This window comes from Rhinolophus ferrumequinum, chromosome 4, assembly GCF_004115265.2.
Source record: "Rhinolophus ferrumequinum isolate MPI-CBG mRhiFer1 chromosome 4, mRhiFer1_v1.p, whole genome shotgun sequence".
In the NCBI taxonomy this organism is placed as follows: Eukaryota; Metazoa; Chordata; class Mammalia; order Chiroptera; family Rhinolophidae; genus Rhinolophus; species Rhinolophus ferrumequinum.
In genome coordinates, this window is record NC_046287.1 from 29,779,983 (window position 1) to 29,800,633 (window position 20,651).

Sequence of the window (20,651 nt, forward strand, 5' to 3'; positions counted from 1 at the left end):
CCAAATCTGTACCCCTTTTATCCTAAAGATATACAAAACATGTTAATAAAACAATAGTGAAAATTAGCAAACCATACTAGAAAAATTTTGTAAAAGCTATAATTAGTACACTTCAATTTCAGAGTCCAAATTTGAACATAAACAGATCCTTAACATAATGAGGTTTTCAGGCATCTCTAGAATTGTTCAGTACTACACTAAGTATTACAGACCTAATATTGATTTTTTTATTCCTTAGTTACTTATTATCAAGGAGGATAAACCTAATCAAAGTATTTTCATATTGCTAAATTTAGTAGCATAGATTAAGCGACACAAATTTAGAGAAAAGGGTGATAACATATGGAAAAATGTGGAGGTTTCATAGAAGAGGTAAGAGAGATTTTCAATCTTTAAAAGAATGACTAGAATTCAGTTAGGCAGAGGGAAAATGCACTCCAGGAAAATCACCCGCCCCCCCCCAAAAAAAAAGAGGCAGGAAATACCAAGGGACAATGAGCAGAAAACGACTCCTTAAGGAAGAAAGGAAGGACTAAAGTAGAGGTCACGGAAACAGAATAATTGAGGTATGATGAGCTGTGACCCAAGCTAAGTCATTTAGCTGAGGACATGAAAGTTTCTGTAAGTAAATGACATTAAAATAAGTCTGAGGGTAGGCTGGTGGCAGTGTAAATTAGAGGAGGAGAATCCAGCTGGGATACTGCATCCAGAGACCCGGGACTTGAAGGTGGTAGAGAAAGAGATGTGAACTACGAACACAGCAAACGGCTCTAATGGCTTTTAGAACGCACAGACTGGAAAAGGGTGGTTTCACTGCCAGAGGTGAGAGCCAGGAGGAGAAACTAATTTATGTGGAAAATACTGAATCATCTTAGGCATGTTATTATGCCTGAAGTAATGCTGAGATGCCCAATGGGGAAATCTGATATACAGAATGAGATTCATATTCAAATTTATAGAATTGCCAAAGGTTAACACAGTAAATAAGGAAAACAACATACTGAAGAACCAGTGAAGAGAGCAGGCTATCTTATAAGCTGTTCTGTTTACCTATGAAGTCAATTTCCTATGAATCTTCTTCATAATGGAATAAGCCATGGAATAAAAACAGGAGACTCAGATTCCAGTCCCAGCTTAGTAACTCATAGTGTATACAGGGCAACCCAAAAAACTATTTGGGCTTTACTTTCCTTTAAGGTGAGGGCACAGAAATGGGAAAGATTATCTAATATTCTGTAATTCCACATACCTCAAGTAAGACTAAAGATCAGAGCATTCACTCATACCTAAACAGGAAAAAAGACAAACACCTACACAGAACTATAAGATAGGTCCATATATGTCCTTAATTTAATCCGCATTTGCCCCCTTATTTAAAAAAAGAAACAACTAAACGTATTGTCAGGCTATACACAACAGCTGTTAGTAATAAATAAAAAACTTGCATTTACATCATCTTTTCCAGTTAATGAAATACTTTTAAATAAATAATTTTATTTAATCCTCACAAAACCCCATGAGCAAGACAAATAATTACCATCATCATTTTACCAATGAGGAAAAAGGATCAGAAAGATTAACAGTACTGGCCAAAGTCATGCAGTTAGTAAAGGAAGAGCCAGAGTTCAACTCAGGTAAAATTCCTAATTCATGGCCCTTTCTGTTAGGCTGCCAGAGTTTTCAAATTAAAATGTACAATATCTCTAAAGAAAATAAATAAAAAGAAAAAAGAAAAAAAAAAAGGAGAACATGGAAAATACCGTGAGTGGCAAGTATTAAAATGCTGATGCAAAAAGTAAAAATAGGCAAATATTTTTCTTTTTCAGCAAATGGAAAGCAAAACGGTAGGAATAAGAGATACAGATACCATTAAGAAGCAAAAGTTGGAACTATGAAAAAAATAAAAAAATTAAGATGCCACCTGAAAACATTTATGAAGCCAAGACAAACACATCATGCTATTCTTCTTACCTTTTCAGTTGCTGAAACAGATGGCTTTGATACAAAACCCAACCTGTCCTTCACAGATAACTTAGTTACATTCTAAAAAAATTGAAATGGACAATTTCAGTGTTTCCCCAAACATATATAAGTCTGTTGGGATTTTGAACATTCTGATTCTACTAACATATATTCGCTATATAAGTATACTGATGTTATTCACACAAACCTGGGCCGTTTTCAAAGACAGAGACAGAGAGAAATGTGTGTGAAAAAACAAACAATATGCAATATTACTCAATCATGAAAAACTATGATGTAAAACAAGAAGTTTGAACCAGGTGGTTGCTAAGGTCCCTCTACTGACACAGAATCATAAATTCTTAGAATCCTATGTTGACAAATAGAAAGCTTGAACATTTTAAATTAGATTTTAGAAATTGAAATATGTTCCTGATTCTCAACCTTAAAAATAAAAACCATTCTTTTTTAAAGTATGTTTCTTTTATAGCCAAATACACTGCATTTTGTGATGATTTGGAATAAAAGGATTGGTTTTTTTGTGTGTGTGTGGTTTTTTTTAGTAATTAATGTACCAATTTACATTTTCCATGTCTTTTATAGAATCTTAATATATACTCTTCAGGAATTATCTAGGAAGACTACTTTAATACGGTGGCATCCATTAGCTAAGTAGGATAGTATATCCTAACTGTATTTTACATGGCAAATACTGAAATATCAGGAGACAAAGGAAAGCTAAGTTTCAGAGTCTGAGGGTGTAGAAATAAGAAACTGCTACTCGAGTATGGAAGGGAGTGGGAAGGGAATGACAAATGGAGAAGAAAAGCCGACTCAGGAATAAGTTATGCAAAGTTCTGAGAGAGCTGCATAAGTAACTTGAAACAGCTAAAACCCAAAGCTTTCAGTTCAGGCTACTACATAATTATCTCTGGAATAGAATTCTACTTAAGTGAAAGATGATGGGAAAAATAAGATTTAGTGTACTGAACTTCACTTTTCAGGCAGTTTTGCTAGACAATACCTCCTCCACAAAGTGAAAGAGAACTCTTTCTTATAAATAGTATTAACTAAAGAGAAGAATTTAAGATTCAAATACTACAGAAAAGGTAGAACGTGAAAATGTTATAAGAGTAACAAAAACAATTTACAGGTGAAGTTCAAATATGTATAATTATCATTATTTCAGTATAAAATATATACAACTATCTATAATTCAAATCACCAAGGGAAACTGATTTACTGAGAACTTACTATGTGACAGGTACAATAATAAGACTCTTCATTTACCTGCGGAAGGTCTGCACTGGCACTCTGCGCTTCTGCTGGTTCAATAGTACTTGAGGGTACTGGACCCAACCGCTCTTTGACTGACTGCTTCACAACAGGCAAAATGGGCTGCTGAACTAAAGGCTGCATTACCTCAGAACAAGAAAAAAAAAAGTTAAACAAGCTAATTAGTTCATAACCATGGAAAGTCACCTTTACTATTTTGTTACTAAATTGCCCATGCAGAGAAAGTCTTAAAAGTCCAGTTTATAATCAAAACCTAGCCGCCTTCCAAGTTCCTTCTCTCTCCCCACACGCCTACCACACACACTTTTTTCCTTGCATATAACTTATCTATAGAGAAAAAAAATTAAAATCTACCTTTCACTATCTTTTTTTAAAACACACAGGAGAAAGTTAAATTGAGAAACAAACTGCTATAAGACATCTCTACAAGCAATTAATCTAACATTACGTATTGATTGATTCGCTGATCAAAAGACAGAGGAAGGAGGGAGGGAAGAATTTCCAAGATGAATCCATAGTCTTAGTTTCTGGAATATGTATGGCTACAATATACTGAGTATCTCTTTATCTACCAGGGGCTTTTCTATATGTTTGATACATATTATAATTGTCTAAACTAGGGATTAACCTCACAATAAAATGAAAGAAGAGGTCAGAGAGGTTAAGCAACTTCCTCAAGTCTATACATTTAACAGTGGTTAAAGCCAGGACCTGATCTCACATCCACCTGACTGCACTGCCTCTGCTCTTCAACACAGTGTTTTCTCAGAGCATCCTAAGAAAAGCATTGAATTTCACACAAATCTCTCTCTTACCTTTGGAGAAGTGGTTTGTAACTGCTGGGTGCTTCCTTCTCTGTGCCAATAAACCTTAATAAAGCGATTGTTTAGCACTGCTTCTGTACTCGATATTGCTTTCTTTGCTTCTTCATATGTTGCAAATTGGATAAGGGCACCTTCAGGATCACCATTATAGGCAACCTAATTAAAATATTAAGAAGAATGAATTTCCAAATGAATCTGTTGCTTCATACAGTAAAATTCCCCAACAAATGAAATACTGGTCCATGTAAGTACGATTCTATCTTTATACTCCCTTATATCTAAGATTATTAACCATAGCCTACTTTCACTGCAGAAGAATTGGTAACTGAGGACTGTTCAGAATTGAACAAGAGCCTCCTCTCTATATGACACTTAATAGAGAATGCGTAATGCACAAATGTTATAAACAGGCATTCAAAATGTTTGACTTTTTACCCCCAATATTAATACTATGAGAAATAAACTATGTCAATGAGTGACTTGTCTAAGATCCAGAGTCAGGAGAAAACAACACAAGCTACTTTAAAAGGGGTGATCTCTAAATAAAAATTACAGAATAATCCATCTGTAAAATGTTCCCAACTTATTAATTTTCACAGAACTATTTCCAAAAGTACAAGAAAATTTAAGGGGAAAAAAAAAGCCAATCACATTTTACACATAAAGAAACTGAGATTCAAAGAGTGTGATTCTGTAGATCCATATGAATAAGTAATATAATCAAGGCATTTCACTTCAAATTTCACGTTCTTTCAATAATAGTTTTTTCCAAAGTGTGGTATATAAACTACTATTAGTGTGGGACAATACAAAATAGGGATTAAGAACAGAGACTCTGAATGGAACTGCCTGGCTCAGACTTTAACTGCTACTCTCACAGGAGCATGAGCAAGTTATAATCTTTCTGTGCCTGTTTCCTCTTCCATAAATAGGATAACAATACCCATACTGTAGTGTTGAGTTAAATATTCATGTAGAACAGGGAGTATACAGTAAGCATTCAATAAATAACCACTATAAGGATGATTTAGGTAGTATTTATAGAATATTTATATTATATATATATTTATACAAATATTGGGATTAAAAATATCAATTCATCAATAAGTTTAATTGGGATAAAGCTAAAAGGTTTTTTAAACTGTTTCTTAAAAACATGTGTTTATAAATAATAATGCAGGTAGTATGCAGATACAGCTAAAGAGATGAGAAAATACCAACCTCACTGGTAACTGAGGAAATGCAAATTGAACAATAGTGAGATACCATGCTTTGCCCTCAACTTTGAAAATTTTCTTAAATTTAATATTATCAATATAGTTAACTGTATGAGGAAAAAATTTCCGACAACTCTTTTGTCTAGATCTAAACATGATAGATCAAACTGAATTGCCATAAAAAAATATTCAGAGATATTCAAGGTTAAGTAAGTAACTACAGGGCAGTATGTAGAATATGGGTTCACATATTTAAAATATATACATATATACACACATACATATATATTTAAGTTTGCATATTGATTGATAAGTAGGTAGACAGATAATCAGAGAAACACAAAACAGCAAATCTAGAATAACATAGTAAATTGTTAGCAATCATGTGAGGAGAGAAATGTGAGACACATGAAGAGTTGAAGGGAAAACATTTTCTGTAAATTCTATATAAATCTCTATGCCCCATACCAAGCAAGCATGCATTTTTTCATCTATTATTTTTTAAATAGCAAGAAAACAAAATTTTCCTAATTATCAGCTTAAGCTGTACTCTCTAAAATTCTTATTTTTATCAGATGATGAAAAATAACTCTAACTGAAAAGACCACCACAACACAAAAAAAAAGGAAAAGAAAAAAAGCCCAACATTATTTCAACACTTAAACAACATATCATATAATATAAACTCAATAGTAATAACCTCACAAGTTATATACACCCAAGCCAAGGACTAATTTTAGGTTAAATACAAATTATATTGATATTTTTCTTGAAAGGTGTTCAAAAATGATAAAGGAAAAGTAAATGTTTAAACTAATTAAGGATTACATGGTATTTGGGCTCCAAAAGTATCTGTTAAATGCATCCCAACATAGAGGCAGCAAAAATAACCTAAAGCATTTTGTTGTAACGACTTTGAGAAACTTGAGGAAATAAAAACTACTATAAGATTAGATTTAATTTTTAAAAAATTTAAAAAAAATTATATTTTACAAGTGTGATTATTTAACTTTGCTATAATTGTATGATAACCTCTATTAGGTAAAAAGTATAAAATATGATCAATCAAAACTCTGCCTTTTTGAAAGTACAAAACGTATTCAAAATCACATTTTTTCTAAAATAGTTTCATTTCATATCCAATCTTCCAAATTTAGAATATTACCAAATTTTCCATAATACTGCTTCATAAAAGTATTTTTCTTATTGTATTAAATTCCCTCCCTAAATAATTAAGCAAAAACAACAGAATCATTTCATAGCTCTTACCTGTAAGTTAACTAAGGTTCCGAAACGACTAAAATGCTCATTAAGTTTGCTGATATTATTTAATTCTGGAGGAACTTTTCTAAGTTCAAGTTTGGTATTTTCATTTCCAAACTGAACCTTTTTCTGGAAGCCTGGGCTGTTTGTTCTATTAAAATTTGGTCTGTAACAAAAATCAAGTTAATTAGTACATTCATTTATAAATCGTGATCTCTATCAAGTACAAAGGAATAGTTTGACAATTTAAGTTCCATTTTTTTCAATATTGAAATTATTGGTTGATAATGGAAATTTAAATTTTCTTCCCCAAAAAATGAAGTCTCCAGATTAGTAATGTTCACATCTTTCATAGACGCCAACTGTAAAGGGTTCTTCCGTATCACTCATTACTTGCCACTTCCAATCTACTCCTACGTAAAATTCTTAGCAGGAAAGGTCCAAGCACCCACTCTAAGTCAATTTGCGTAGATAACCTTTGTTCCACTTCTGCAAAAACTAGCTTACTGAAATGCATCCTATTTTAAAACTTTGATTAAAAGGTTCCCACTTGAAAAAAAATTCACAACTACAGACCATTTGACGCTTGAAAAAAAGGACAAAATTGTGGCCCAGAGAGGTTACACTGCTTGCCCCAAATCACAGAATTAAAGGCAGAGCCAGAATTAGAAATCACCCATTTTTGAATGATTTGAACACTCTAAAAGTGTGATCCTAGTCTCTCCTCAAACTTGCAAATTTATAAACGAATTATCATACACATCCCAACGTTCTGATTCCTTACCACTTTCTCTGAAGCCCTTCCTTGACAACTTAAGTGGCTGTACAGCCTCACCTACCCTCAAAAAGATCTTTCTAACTCTTAGCAGGAACTGCCCACACGCTAAAGCCTCCTCCCAGACTTGACCCACACTTTCTTCCCTAATTAGGGGCTCATGACTATCCTTTACATAATAGTATTCAGTATCTTTAACTTAAGGAACGTTTTTTTTGTAGGTGGGGGGAGGTGGAAAGAAGAAAAATTGTAGTCTCAACCACCACACCATTTCTGTATGAAAAAACTTCCCAAGTACTAGACAACCAACCAATGAAAAATTTAGAAAACTTACACTTTAGTGGGGGACTGTCTATAGAACAAAATCATATAATTTGAAAAAGAATACTATACTGTCATAATACTCCAACTATTCTAAAAATTACTGCATAATAAAATTCCTCAATTTCCCTGTCGGCTTACTTATCAAACCAAGTCTTCTTTGTAGTAACTCCAGGCTCCCCAGAACCAATGGTTCTTTTCCTTGACTCTGAATCCACTACTATCCTCATACTGCTTTTATTAGGAGGCTTTTCTGTTTGAAAAGAAAATAAAAACATAGATTAATATTTTGCATTTATCACAGCTACTTCCTTAAATTCATACTGAAATAAAGTTTTGGCTTTTTGCCCAAATATACACATTTTAGAAGAAATATAAATGTACATTCAAATATAGTAATCTAAGGGATTTTAACTTATTAAAATTCATTTCAACCTAACTGAAGAAGAATCAGTAATTCTCACATGTCAAATTAAAATATGACTCTATTTTTATTTCTATAAAATGCCTTTAATTGGCCTCTTACATTCCTCCACATCCCTTACTCCCTTCCGTTCTAGTCACAAAACTCTTCCAGTCTCTCAAAAGTATTATTGGATGTATATGCTTTACCTACCCCCCTTCTCTGGCTAACTCTGACTTATCTCACACATCTTTACAGCAGATCAGGTGGTAAACAGCCAATATCTAGCATGGGCGATGTTCACAGTGCAAGCTGCAGTTTCTTTGCCCAGTGGTATCTTCACAGGATCAGCTCTGCAACAGGATTTTTGGCTTCATTCCTGCATTGCAAGCCTGGTTCACAGGCTCTGAGGAAAGTCTTTGAGCTATCCAATATCCTTTTTTACTTGAACATTCTTTATCTAAAGGTTCACTAAGAGAAGCGATGATGTGTTTTCCCCCAGTAATTGTGATGTGTTTGCTCCAATTCATCTGTATTCCCTCACTCAGATTCTCCTTTATTGTTATTTATTTAAAAGAGAGTTAAAAAACAGAGGCAAGTTCCTCTGGGTATACAATTAGCGAATGTATCGATTACTTATAGGTACTGTGTTACCTACCCCCATATCCTTTTAATTGTTTTTCTGCTTAAAATTTTCAGCACTGGTTTTATTGAAGGTAAATGGAAAACTACTTAGCCCTTCTTCCTACCTATATCCAATCAAGGGAGCATCTATCAAATTTTCCACCTCCTTAGAAATCTGGAAAGAACAATTATTAGGGTCTCTAGATCACCTTTATAAAAGTAATCCCAAGGTATCAAGTGGCCAAACTTTTTTCATTTGTTTAATAATAATTCCTCCATAAAGTTTAAAGTATGAAGCATAAAAATAAATTACAGTCTATGACAAATTAAATTAAGGCCATCTACATAGGCTATTAGAAATATATAACTATATAATGAACAATATTACAAGCTTTTATTTATATACCTGTCACAATCCAGGACTTTAAATTTTAAACCAAATAGGCTATAGATGAGAACATTTTGGGGAGAGGGGCACTAATAAAAGATAAGGAAATAGAAGTATAGGTAATCCTCAATTTAAAGGGGTTGCTATCAATAAATTAGTTGTGGTACATGAAAACAAGTATTAACAAAGAATATATTATTAATGTTATTAATAAAGAATATATTCCTAAACCAGCTCACAAAAATAGTACCTGATGTATCTAAAGAACAGTACTAAAATAATCACTATGTATAAAGATTCCATGGGAAAAGACTATATAAGTAGCCACAGCAGACATTTCTCTCTCAGTAGGGCTACTTCCTGTAACTTGTACCTACATGCATGTGGAGTTGAAATTACCACAACTCCAACTTCTACGTGGTCAGATTTATATGCAAGGGGTTTGATCCCTCTTCCTTCTCTTATCACCAACAAAAAACTGGCCTGGCATTGGAATGAGTCTAGTAATTCCTGACCTACAGTGGCATATATTAGTGCCACTCCAACAGAGCAAGGTAAGAGACGACTTGATGTGGGAGTTCTAGTAAGAGCAAGGAATAATCGTAATGCAGAAAAGAAGTGTTAAGGAGTGACCCAAAGAAGGAAGGGGTTTTCTCTAAACTAGTTATGTAGGAGATACTCAGGAGATAAATAGCCACAAACTTAAGTTGCTACTTTCCAATTACAAGCAATTTTATATTCCTTACATAGAAACTGTTAAAAAAATAAATTTGTTTCTGTTATTAATGATAGTTATTAGAATGCCTCGAGAATAGCTTAAAAGGTGTGAGAGAAAGGAGACATCCACATGAGATGTCCTATGATCTCAAATAGGATGTAAATTAAATTGGGTATAAATTAAAATGATCCTCAAACCTCCATCACAAAAAGTTCTTTCAACACTCAAGGTGGATGCTGATAGTTTCCAATGAACGAATTAAATAAAATGCAAAGTATAAGTAGTCACAAGTTTACTAAACCTCATTACTGACTGCTGCTTAATTAAGGTGGACTTTTATTCACGATTGATGAGGCCTGATTTTTATTTTACTTTTTTTTTAGTAGGAAAAACTGTAATGAAAATAAGATTTAAAAGTTAGTTGAAATAGGAGAAAAAGACATTTTTATTGGCATACATAATATTTGCTATTATGTCTGCCAATCCTACACTTCTGTATTATCAAATATTATCTGTAGCAAATGCTCCATCTTTCAAATTAATGTGACCTCCCTCCCTCCTCTGAATCTTCATGTCCCTTTGCACCTGTAGCACAGCAGTTTTGCTGCCCTGTCTTGTGATTGTATCAGTCTAAACTCTATCTTCTCCTGTTTAGAAATTTTATCAAAAAGACTATCTCCTCTAAGAAAATTTGAAAAGCTAATAAAAATAAGTGACTACCTAAAACATAATTCATTTTGCTTAAAATGTTATAAGCAAACCAACATCAAATTCTAACATGTCAAAAGAAAACAAAGTAAAATACACATCAAGCACAAGTTTGTACAGCTGATTTCATTATCCAAACTACGAAAGAATCTATCTTTAGGAGTTAAACCATTACTCTCAAGAACCTATTAAGACTGCATATGATTAAAAATGTCCAACAAAAGCTACCCTAGAAAATACGCACTTTTGTGAAATTCCTTTCCCCTTGGATGGTAGAATAAAGTGTCACCAATACCACAAATAGGGAGACCAAAGGATCCAAGAAATACACATAAACACCATCCCTTACTCAACCCCAATAAATGCAGGATTAACTGTTCTTTATAAACGTTTTGTCACTCTTGACATTATGAAAATGAGAAGAAAAGATTAATCATAGTACCTCTGGGTGGCAAATCCATATCCCCTGATGTCAGTCCTATCAAGTTAGGCCTTTGTGCATGCACTCTGTGTCTATACATAGGTCTGGAAGTGTTTGTTATACTTGGGGCCTCAGGATTGTAGCCATCTGTGTCATATGTATCTGGTAATACAAAAACTGTAATTAAAAAACAATTATAAAAAACTCCACTTTGTAATTTTTTTATATTGACAACAGAAAAATTAAACCATATATTACTAATACATAACTAACGTATTTCATACGTATTAAAATTATTTTAATTTCATAAAAATAAAACTGTTATTAAAAATGTAACTAGTTTTTTAAAAAATCATAACTGAGGCTTTACATTTAATGTACATTCATCATATCTACACTTTATTATATATAATTTTAGTGGAAAAAAAACAGACCTGCTAGAGCAATTCATTCTAGACATTTTAAATTTCCTCATCTAAAAGTCTGCTCTAAAACTACATTACATTATGAATATAGAGAGCCAAAACTGCACCTGCAGTAAAAAGGGAGGGTGGAGCAGGCGGAGGCTGATGATGAATACCAGTTGTTACTACAGTAGGGACAGAGCTGGTTGCAGAGTTTGGGGGAGCATCCATGCCAGATGGCTGCAAAGGAGGAAGTGGAGGTGGTGGTCCTGTCAAAACCAAAGAATAAGAAATATCATCTGAAAGCAAACAAATAAAATAAGTTATTTGTATATCCAAACATGGTATTATCATTCATCAAACTATAATATCTACAAACACCAAACTCTTATAACTATATTAGTTTTCTAGGGTAAAAGATCCTTTAAAAGTATTCCAAAACAGGTTTGTGTGAACAGGAATCTGGGATTCATCAGGGACGTGCATAATTCAGGGTCATTACAAACCATAGGAAACCATAGGTTCCAACAAAGTGGGGGTACTGGTATGTTCTAAATGGAAATATCCTACCCTTAGTTCCCAGCAGGCATCTATAAAATTACTTTAGACACTTTTAACAAAAACAAGCATTAAACTATTAAGTTTTTTTTAAAAACTATGAATGAACAGATAATAAGTACGGGTAAACAAACATATTTAATTACCTGTGACAGGTGGTAGACTGGGTGGTAATGGACCTGGTGGTGGCACAGGGGGTCTCAGATTCACAGGTGGGGGTGTAAGAATTGGTGGAGGTGGAGGGAGTCCAGGAGGAGGTGGTCCTTCGACAACAGGAGGTTGTGCTGGGAAAGGCAGCATACCAGGCAGATTCACATCTTCTACAACGACCGGGTCACTTCCATGATCAAAAGGGCACATGTCTCCTCTCATACAGAAACCCTTTTCTGTGAGAAACAATAAAAAGAAAAATGAAAGTGCTGTACGTATAAATTTTCTCTAAGTTAACAAGTTAACAACAGTAAGATATTTACAAATAGGAATATTTTTAATATTGGACAAGAATAATTAACCATATCATACAAGCACCTACAAATTTCCAGTAATATAAAACACTTATCACATGACAATATCGCTAACATATACACTTAAAAAAAAAAACAAAACCCAAATTAAAGTGAGCGTACCTAGTTAGAAAGATGATATAAAACTTACATATAAAAACTTACATATAAAAACTTACATATATTTGTCATATTTTGTCATTAGAAACATTTCCTATATTTAAATCTCTCACTTAAAAACTTATTGCAGCTACAATACAATTTATAAAACTTTCACAAAAACCTTTACGGTCTTCAATTCAGCTACAAAATTCTTATGTAAGTGATACTCATTTCACATTTGTAGGTCCTACTTACGCCAATAACCATTCATTTCTAAAGAAGAGAGTTTTGTCAGGAATGTTTCAGTAGCAGATTCCCTAATAATTCATTAGATGTTACTCGTTTGGTAAATCCCAAAAATATATTAAGACTTACATGCAAATAAATACTGTAGTATCTTTAAACTGATATTCAATAGTCAGTGGTGACTAATGAAAGTTTCAATAATATTAAGGAATTCATGAAGTGCTTAAGATTAATTTTCTACTATTTCCAATAGGTTAAGTCTTTGAATAATTGTGCAATCTAAACTTACAGTACGTATTCAGCTGCAAATATTAATTCAGTACTTCATGAAACAGTTGAAAGACTTACCATCATAGTCTCTACACCGTTTCTTTGGCATTGGTGGTCTGACATATGAGTTATGGTCCACTTGGTCTTCATGAAATTCAGACCAACTTTCGGTAGTGTTATTACCATGATGAGTAGGAGCAATTACTGTAATAGTGCTACTCAAGGTAGGTACAGGGTAGTGGCCAGACGAAATAGTAGGTACTGAAGAAACTGGAGTATAATTATTTTCTAGTGGATCTGTTCTATCCAGGTCATATTTAGGTTTTACCAGATCCCGTTCTGAAACAAAATATAAATAACTTATAAAAATATACTCTTAAAAAAAACAACACATCAAAGATCTAAGAAAGTGAGATTTTTGCTAAACAGAGAAAATATTCAAATTTTACACAATCCTCCCTGTTTTAAAAAAACTATTCAATGAATACACATGTTCCAAGATAAGCGACTTGTTTTCAATATAATCTGAACTAAAAAGACCACACAAAGTTGCTGTATTTAATGAGTTTTTTTCCTTGGAGTTCTGTTTACAGAAAAGAGATTTTTAAATTTTTTTCATTGCAACCTTAGTATGCGTAACTTCACCCCACAAAACAAAATATGCAATAAAAGTATGGTTATTTTTCCTGTGATGAACATTTAGTTGTCAACTATCAAAGATCCTAGCATGCATTTTTACAGTGAACACTATTTACTGAAGATGAGAATGAATGAGGAGAGGAAGAAAAATGAGTTCATATTAAATGTGAACAAAGACATTAAATGGGCTGTATATGGTCCTAAGAAAAGAGAAAAGGTATTAAGGAGGTTTGTTAAATGAAGCAATGTGCAACAAGGCCAAGTACACGTATATCACATGGAGAGAAAAAAAGTCTTAAGAGAACAGTAAGAGAAATACTGGGCTTATACAAAGGCTATAAATATTATTTCCTAGACTAACGATGACTGTACAATAAAGATTGCAAGGGTAGCAAAAATCTAAGCTTAAGTAAAGGTGTTTTACTCAAAGGTGTGTTTGATTAGCTATAATATTTTCTTTTCAATGGTACACATCGCAAGAAAAATTATACATGTTGGAGATCTTATCATCTTGCAAATACTCACATCTGAAATAAAAATTTTAACTGTTTTCATAGTTTTGAGGCATAACTGATATACAATTAACTGAAAATATTTAAGTATACAATTTAATGAACTGCGATCTATGTATACACACCTGTGAAATCAAACACCACAATCAAAATAATGTACATACACTCAATCAAATTAATGTATATCCTCATAATCCCAAAAGTATCTTCATGCCCTTTGATAACCCATGTCTCCTTTACTCCATCCCAGTGACAGAAACCACCGATTTGTTTTCTGTCATCATATATTAGTTTGCATTTTCTAAGATTTTATATACACATATATTCTTTTTTGTCTGGCTTCTTTCACTCAGCATAATTATTTGGAGGTTCATCCATTTTGTTGCATGTATCAATAATTCTTTCCTTTTTATCCATTGGATGGGTATACCTATACTTTGTTTATCCATTCACCTATAGATGGACATTTGGGTTGTTTCTAGTTTGGGGCTATTACAAATAAAGCTGCCATGATCATCTGTGTACAAGTCTTTGCGTGGAAATACACTTTCATTTCTCTTAGGTAAATACCTAGGCTGAATCATTTGGTAGGTATAGGTTTTACATTTTCAAGATACTGTCAAAGTGTTTTCCAAAGAGTTCCAGTTTATCTCAATCCTCACCTATACTGGATAAAATCAGTCTTTTTAATTGTAGTCATTCTGATGGATGTGCAGTGGTAATTCAATGTGGTTTTAATCTGCATGAAATAAATTTTTTTAAAAAAATTTTTGAAAAGCATTCACCTGGACCAAATCAAAATAGAAAAAATGAAGACAACACTGACAAAATTAAAATAACTTTTAAAGCCCTCAAATAACAAGTATTTTCACAATAAAAGAATGCCAACCAAAATATACACATATATGACTTACCCCTGCTTCGTGTTCTGCTCCTGCTTCTAGTTCTGCTTCTGTCCCGATCCCTGTCACGAAGCCTCTCTTTACTCCAACTGCGACTCCGACTCCTGCTGTAACTGCGACTCCGCCCTCGTCTTCTATTGTACCGGTCTCTGTATGAATCTCTGCGAGGGGGGTTTCGATCATAATCTCTTTTGCGAGAACGATCATCTTTTTTCCTCTCATCACGACTTCTAAAAAATTTACGATCACTTTTATGTAAATAATTTTTAGGCAGATACAACTCTAATTAAAACTCTAATTAAGTGCAAAAGTTATATTAAATTCTTGCAAGATGATGATTCTTTATTCCACCATCAGAATACAAATACAGGAAACTCAACTTAAAAAATGAACATGCTCTGCTTAAGTACTCTTAAAACTCCTGTAAGGGAAAAAAACGCTTAAAGTCTTAATCCTTAGTCTTATAAACAAAGGCATCTATACACTTAGGTACCTAAATATGTCTTATAGTAATATGTCTTATAGTAAATATTCTCTTGTACACGTGTACTAATATCGTCTCACACTTACAGGCATGTATCACATGCATTGTACTCTAAATTCTTCTGAAATTTTAATGGAAAAAAATAGTGTAGTCACACTGAAAAGAAACAAACTGCTGGCAAAATAAGGGTCTTGCATTAAAATTTCACTGGAATTTGGAGTTAGGAATAAAAATAACAATAACTAATACATGCACATGCCACACACTGCTCTAAATCTCACTTCCAGGACCTACAAATCTGACCTAGATAGTCTTGGTAGAAAAGGACCAAGTTACAGTTCCCTACACCAATAAAAGAGTAGACATTACTAAAAATACAATAAAATAAATTCATCCAAAAAGAAAAAAGAGTACACATTACTTGCTCCTCTGTAAAATATAACCAACGCTTAAATATTGAACATGGTTCAAAATGAATAGTCACCTATTTTCTCTGTATCGGGAGCTTGACTGGGGAGGGCTATGATTTAGCCTTCTGGAAAACTTCTTTTCTCGCTCTTCCTCCTTTATGATCTGATATACCAAAAAAAAAAAAAAAGTATAAGTTAGCAACAGTTATTCCTTGCCATGTTACTATTTCGATGACTTGATACTAAAATGTAGGAGCAAAATTGTCACCTTCCAAAAGCATTCAAACAAATTTCTAAGTACCATCATTTAGTTTAATTATTAAAGACAGACATAGTGAAAGGTTAAAGTGAATCTAAAGAAACTCATAAATGTTTATCTTAGACAACAGTGGTGAAAAAAAACATTTTAAACAAGTGTGCTCATTTTAATATTGTTAGTGGAAACCCAATTTTATTACTCCCTTCAAAAGTCCACCATACACTCATGTTTTGTTTTCATGCATTTGGTCTGGCACCAAACAAACACATTAGGGGATATAGGAAAATACATTAGAACTAACCAAGTCATAGAAAAAAAGAGAACATTTGAGAAAACAATATACAAGATGAGATAGTTCTCCAGTTTCTCATTCTAGTATGGCAGTTCTAAACAAGGTCGGACAATTAGGTCCGCAACTTTCCACCGTGCACTTATTTCTCTTTCTTACAGGAGGCCTCCATTCATACTATATAATTAATAGAAAGCAGCCCTGGAAAACATTGCCTTGTTCAGTGTACTTTCTCTAGGGCAGAGTTTCTTACGCTGTACTGCCCAGAATACCGTTTCCATAGGACATTAATAGGTGTTACTAGAAAAAAAGGATTTAGATGATAAAGTCAGGAAATATTGAACACGAGGTTTCTGTAAATATGATAGGACTCAAGATTTTGCATCTTTAATAAGAACCCTAAGATATTCTCAAGGAGGTAGTCCGCAGATAATATAAACATATTCCAGTTTATGCCAGTTGCTCCAGCATCCCTTTGGGAAAAAGTCTCTCGTGTCCCACTTTGGATGATAAATAGAAATCCTATCAACAGACCAAACTCTGACACTGCTTAAAAGCCTTCTTGTAAGTTTGCCTTTTTTTCGTAAAAATACTTTTGTTCTCTTCCCACCCACGTCAACCCTCCCCAACCCCCAAAATGGGTACAAATAAAACCCTCCTGATGCACTTTTCTTTTTCTATTTGCCTCAATGCACACTCGCGAGTTTATGTTGACAGATCATCATATTCTACATTACATGCTCCAGGGGATCTTTTACTGCATCCACAACATTTTTAATCCAGATTGCCATCTGACATTTTGACACTTCTCAAAGATCAGGGATAAACATCCTTAAAAATTGGACAAGGAAACTATGGTGAAATATTATTACATCAATAGATATAAGACTAAGGCTTTGCCACTAACTAGTTTTCGGGGGAAGACTTCTTACTGCTTCTCAAACCAAGAGACAATGATTTACTAAAAAGTTTTTAAGAATTAAAATATAATTTGTAATAGCAAAAACCTGGAACCAACCTAAAATTCCATTAGTGGGCAAAACTTTAAAAAATTATCTATCTCTATGGAGCATAAGCAGTTGCCAATACAATATCCATTATCCCTTTCTTCCTTACCAACAGAACCCTACACTGTTTGGTATAAAATACACAGTTTTAAAATTATGTCTGGTCTTTCCTCTGCAGAGGGAAGTGACATGAGTGTTTTCCGTGTGTCTGTGTAACTACATATATATACATATGTATAAACATGTTCAGATAACAGCTAAAAATATACTTGAATGTTACATATTACATATGTGTATTACTACATAACAAACGTGTATTACTACATAATAAACATAATAAACATATATAATCAGAGGGGAAAGATTATGAGGGGAAAAAAACAAAGGTCACAACCACATTTTCCACTATACAACAATCTCTCAATAATAATAGCAACTACCATTTACTGAGAACCTACTATATGCCACATACTATGCCAGGTGCTTTACAGACATCAATTTAACTATTCATCACAAAAACCCTATAATTTTTCCATTCCACATATGAATAAACTAGTGCTCGGAAAACTAAAGTTTTCAAGGTCACAAAGAAGTGACTGGTAAAACCAAAATTTTAGCCAAGATCTGTTTGACCTAAAGCTAGGCTAACTGCGGAAATAGCTTGTCAATTATTTTTGCTGGGATTACAATCTTTAAACATCAAATTGAGGAGATATGATTACTAAACAAGAATGGTAATCTTGAATAAAAGGTTAAAACTTCAAAACCTCTTTAAGTATGAAGTCATTTCCATTGCTCTGTAAGGTCCTTTTATTTGACTACCTTTAAAATAGTCCCCTACAAAAAGCATGTAGGACAGAAGCAAACAGGATCTACTGTCAATGTAATTATTTTCATAGAACACAGATACAAGTCCATAGCTCTAAGATACTGTGCAGAAAAGAGTTACAAGCACATCTGAGTCTGTTATCCTTAGAAGACCGGCTTGCAAGGTAGCCCCTTAGATAGCATCTGCAAACTTTGATTTCTGGAGGGTTCTATAATTCCCTGATAATAACAGCTCACTATGCCTGAATTGTTTGTGTACACAATGGGGTTTATGCTGAACACCTACCTTCCTCCTGAGAGTTTGGAATTTTGGTACATACTAAGGCAGAAGGTACCTATGTGGCCAGATATAAATAGAAACCCTGGGCACTGAGCTTCACAGGTTCACACATATTATCACTACTCATGAAGCACATCCTGTGTGACTCCACTGGGAGAGGCCTCTGGAAGCATGCACCTGCTTTCCCCCAGACTTCACCCCATACCCCCTTTCCCTTTGCTAATCTTGCTCTGTATCCTTTCACTGTAAGAAATCACAACCATGAGAATGACCATGTACTAAGTCCTGTGAGTGCCCCTAGTGAAATCATCAAACCTGGGAGTGGGCGTAAAGACGCCCAACACAGACACAGAAACTACAACTCAGTTTAATTACTCTTTATATGTTTTTAAAGAACATGTAAGGCTTACCACAAATCCTTACCTCTTCCTTTTTTATATCTTTTTCTTGGTGCTGAAAAAATTCTACCTTCAAGCTTCCTGATGACGGCTGTTCTGGAGGAGGTAGATAACTCTTTGTATTCACAGCATCAAAAAGTTTTTCCACAAATATCTGTGTCTCTAAAGACATAACCAAAACAACATAGATTAAAAGACATTTACTAAGATATTAATTCTCCGTTTAACAGCTTCCCAACCAGTTTGCCATGGCACAAGTCCCATGGTAATACGGATCCATTCAATCTTCAGGGTGATGGGGGCTGGAATGGCCAGAGCTTCTGGGCCAGTCACTTCCAGCCAGACGAGTCTCCATGTACACCACCCAGTGTGCTAAATACAAATATTACCATTATCTAGATGTTGGCAAAGTGAAAAAAGCAGCAGCACTGGGCTACACAACATTCAAAGTAGATTCCTAAGAAGTGCTATCTTTGAATAAACAAGCATTCATTTTCTTAATCTTTAAAGAAAAAATATCAGCATACTTTAAGAAAGAGTATAAGGATGTTAATGAAAGAAAAGGCTTCTTTATAAATAAGCTATGGATATAATCAGTAATAACACTATTTGTTCAATTTTGTTACAATTAAAACCTGTCTCTGAGTTTCTTCAATGCTGTGGATAATCTAATTTTAAATAATTTATTAAAATAAAATAGTATTTTTAAGTCAAAGATCTTACCTTTTTGAAGAAATACATCCAGTTGATCAATACATAATGCCTTTAACTCTTTTTCACTTTTGTCTTTTTTTACCAAAGCAAGAACATATTTTGCTAGAGCTGATGGATCTGCATCACAGCTGAAGAAAAAAAGTAATGTTGAAGAAAATTTAGATATAAATTGCATACCCTACAAATTCCAGTTACAAACTGACTTAATCAGTATGATAGTTACATGAGTTAATATAAAAAGTACCTGGCTCATGAAGACAATGAAGAAATGTAAGGTCTCCCTTATACTATTATACTTTACATGACATAAGTAGTTATAATTCAGTATCCTTCCAAATATATACGGTAAAAGATGTATAAAAAAACTCAGTAAACGTTATTAAAAAGAGAAATTATAACAAAGTAAAAACAATTTCAAAACATCAAAAGCTAATTAGTGAAGTACCAATCAAAATACCAAAAGGTCTCCTCAGAAATAGCCAGGAAAACACCAAAAGAGAGTGAAATAAAGGGAAACTTAAAAACATAGCATACCATGTATTTTACAATGGAAAAAAAAGTCTAGAAATAGACCCAAATATATATAGGAATTTAGATTTCATAATGGTGGGATCCAAATCAATGAAGAAGAGATGAACTACACGACCTGATCCTAATTTCCTGACCCACAGGAATGATAAATGTCATGAGATGATAAATGTCTGATGTGCTACTAACTTAAGTTTCAGGATAATTTGTCAGTAATCATAAATCAACTTTTCTCATAGATCTACTTCCATTTATTTACAAAGACTTTAAGTGGGTTATAACCCAAACAAGAAGAAAAAAATCCATTTCAATGGTACATGAGATTTTAAAAAAACTTTTTCTTTGAAATTTACTTCAAATACTTATACCAATGAATTTTTAAATAAATATAGACAAAA

At 33.4% G+C, this 20,651-nt stretch overlaps 1 protein-coding gene across 15 annotated transcripts in view; it reads right to left on the minus strand.

The window, feature by feature from the left end:
• Positions 1-20,651, minus strand: part of RBM26 (RNA binding motif protein 26) — a 75,820-nt gene that overhangs the window by 31,339 nt on the left and 23,830 nt on the right. For 6 of the 15 annotated variants that reach the window (XM_033104161.1, XM_033104160.1, XM_033104154.1 and 3 more), the window contains exons 2-14: positions 19,735-19,853; positions 19,037-19,173; positions 16,025-16,113; positions 15,069-15,286; positions 13,082-13,342; positions 12,029-12,268; positions 11,453-11,623; positions 10,942-11,097; positions 7,800-7,911; positions 6,569-6,728; positions 4,074-4,238; positions 3,253-3,384; positions 1,972-2,043 (exon numbers count right to left, since the gene is read on the minus strand). In XM_033104161.1, the coding sequence (XP_032960052.1) occupies positions 1,972-2,043; positions 3,253-3,384; positions 4,074-4,238; positions 6,569-6,728; positions 7,800-7,911; positions 10,942-11,097; positions 11,453-11,623; positions 12,029-12,268; positions 13,082-13,342; positions 15,069-15,286; positions 16,025-16,113; positions 19,037-19,173; positions 19,735-19,853 (2,032 nt within the window). The remainder of the gene's footprint in view (positions 1-1,971; positions 2,044-3,252; positions 3,385-4,073; positions 4,239-6,568; positions 6,729-7,799; positions 7,912-10,941; positions 11,098-11,452; positions 11,624-12,028; positions 12,269-13,081; positions 13,343-15,068; positions 15,287-16,024; positions 16,114-19,036; positions 19,174-19,734; positions 19,854-20,651) is intronic. The other 9 variants (XM_033104155.1, XM_033104158.1, XM_033104157.1 and 6 more) reach the window with 9 other exon arrangements.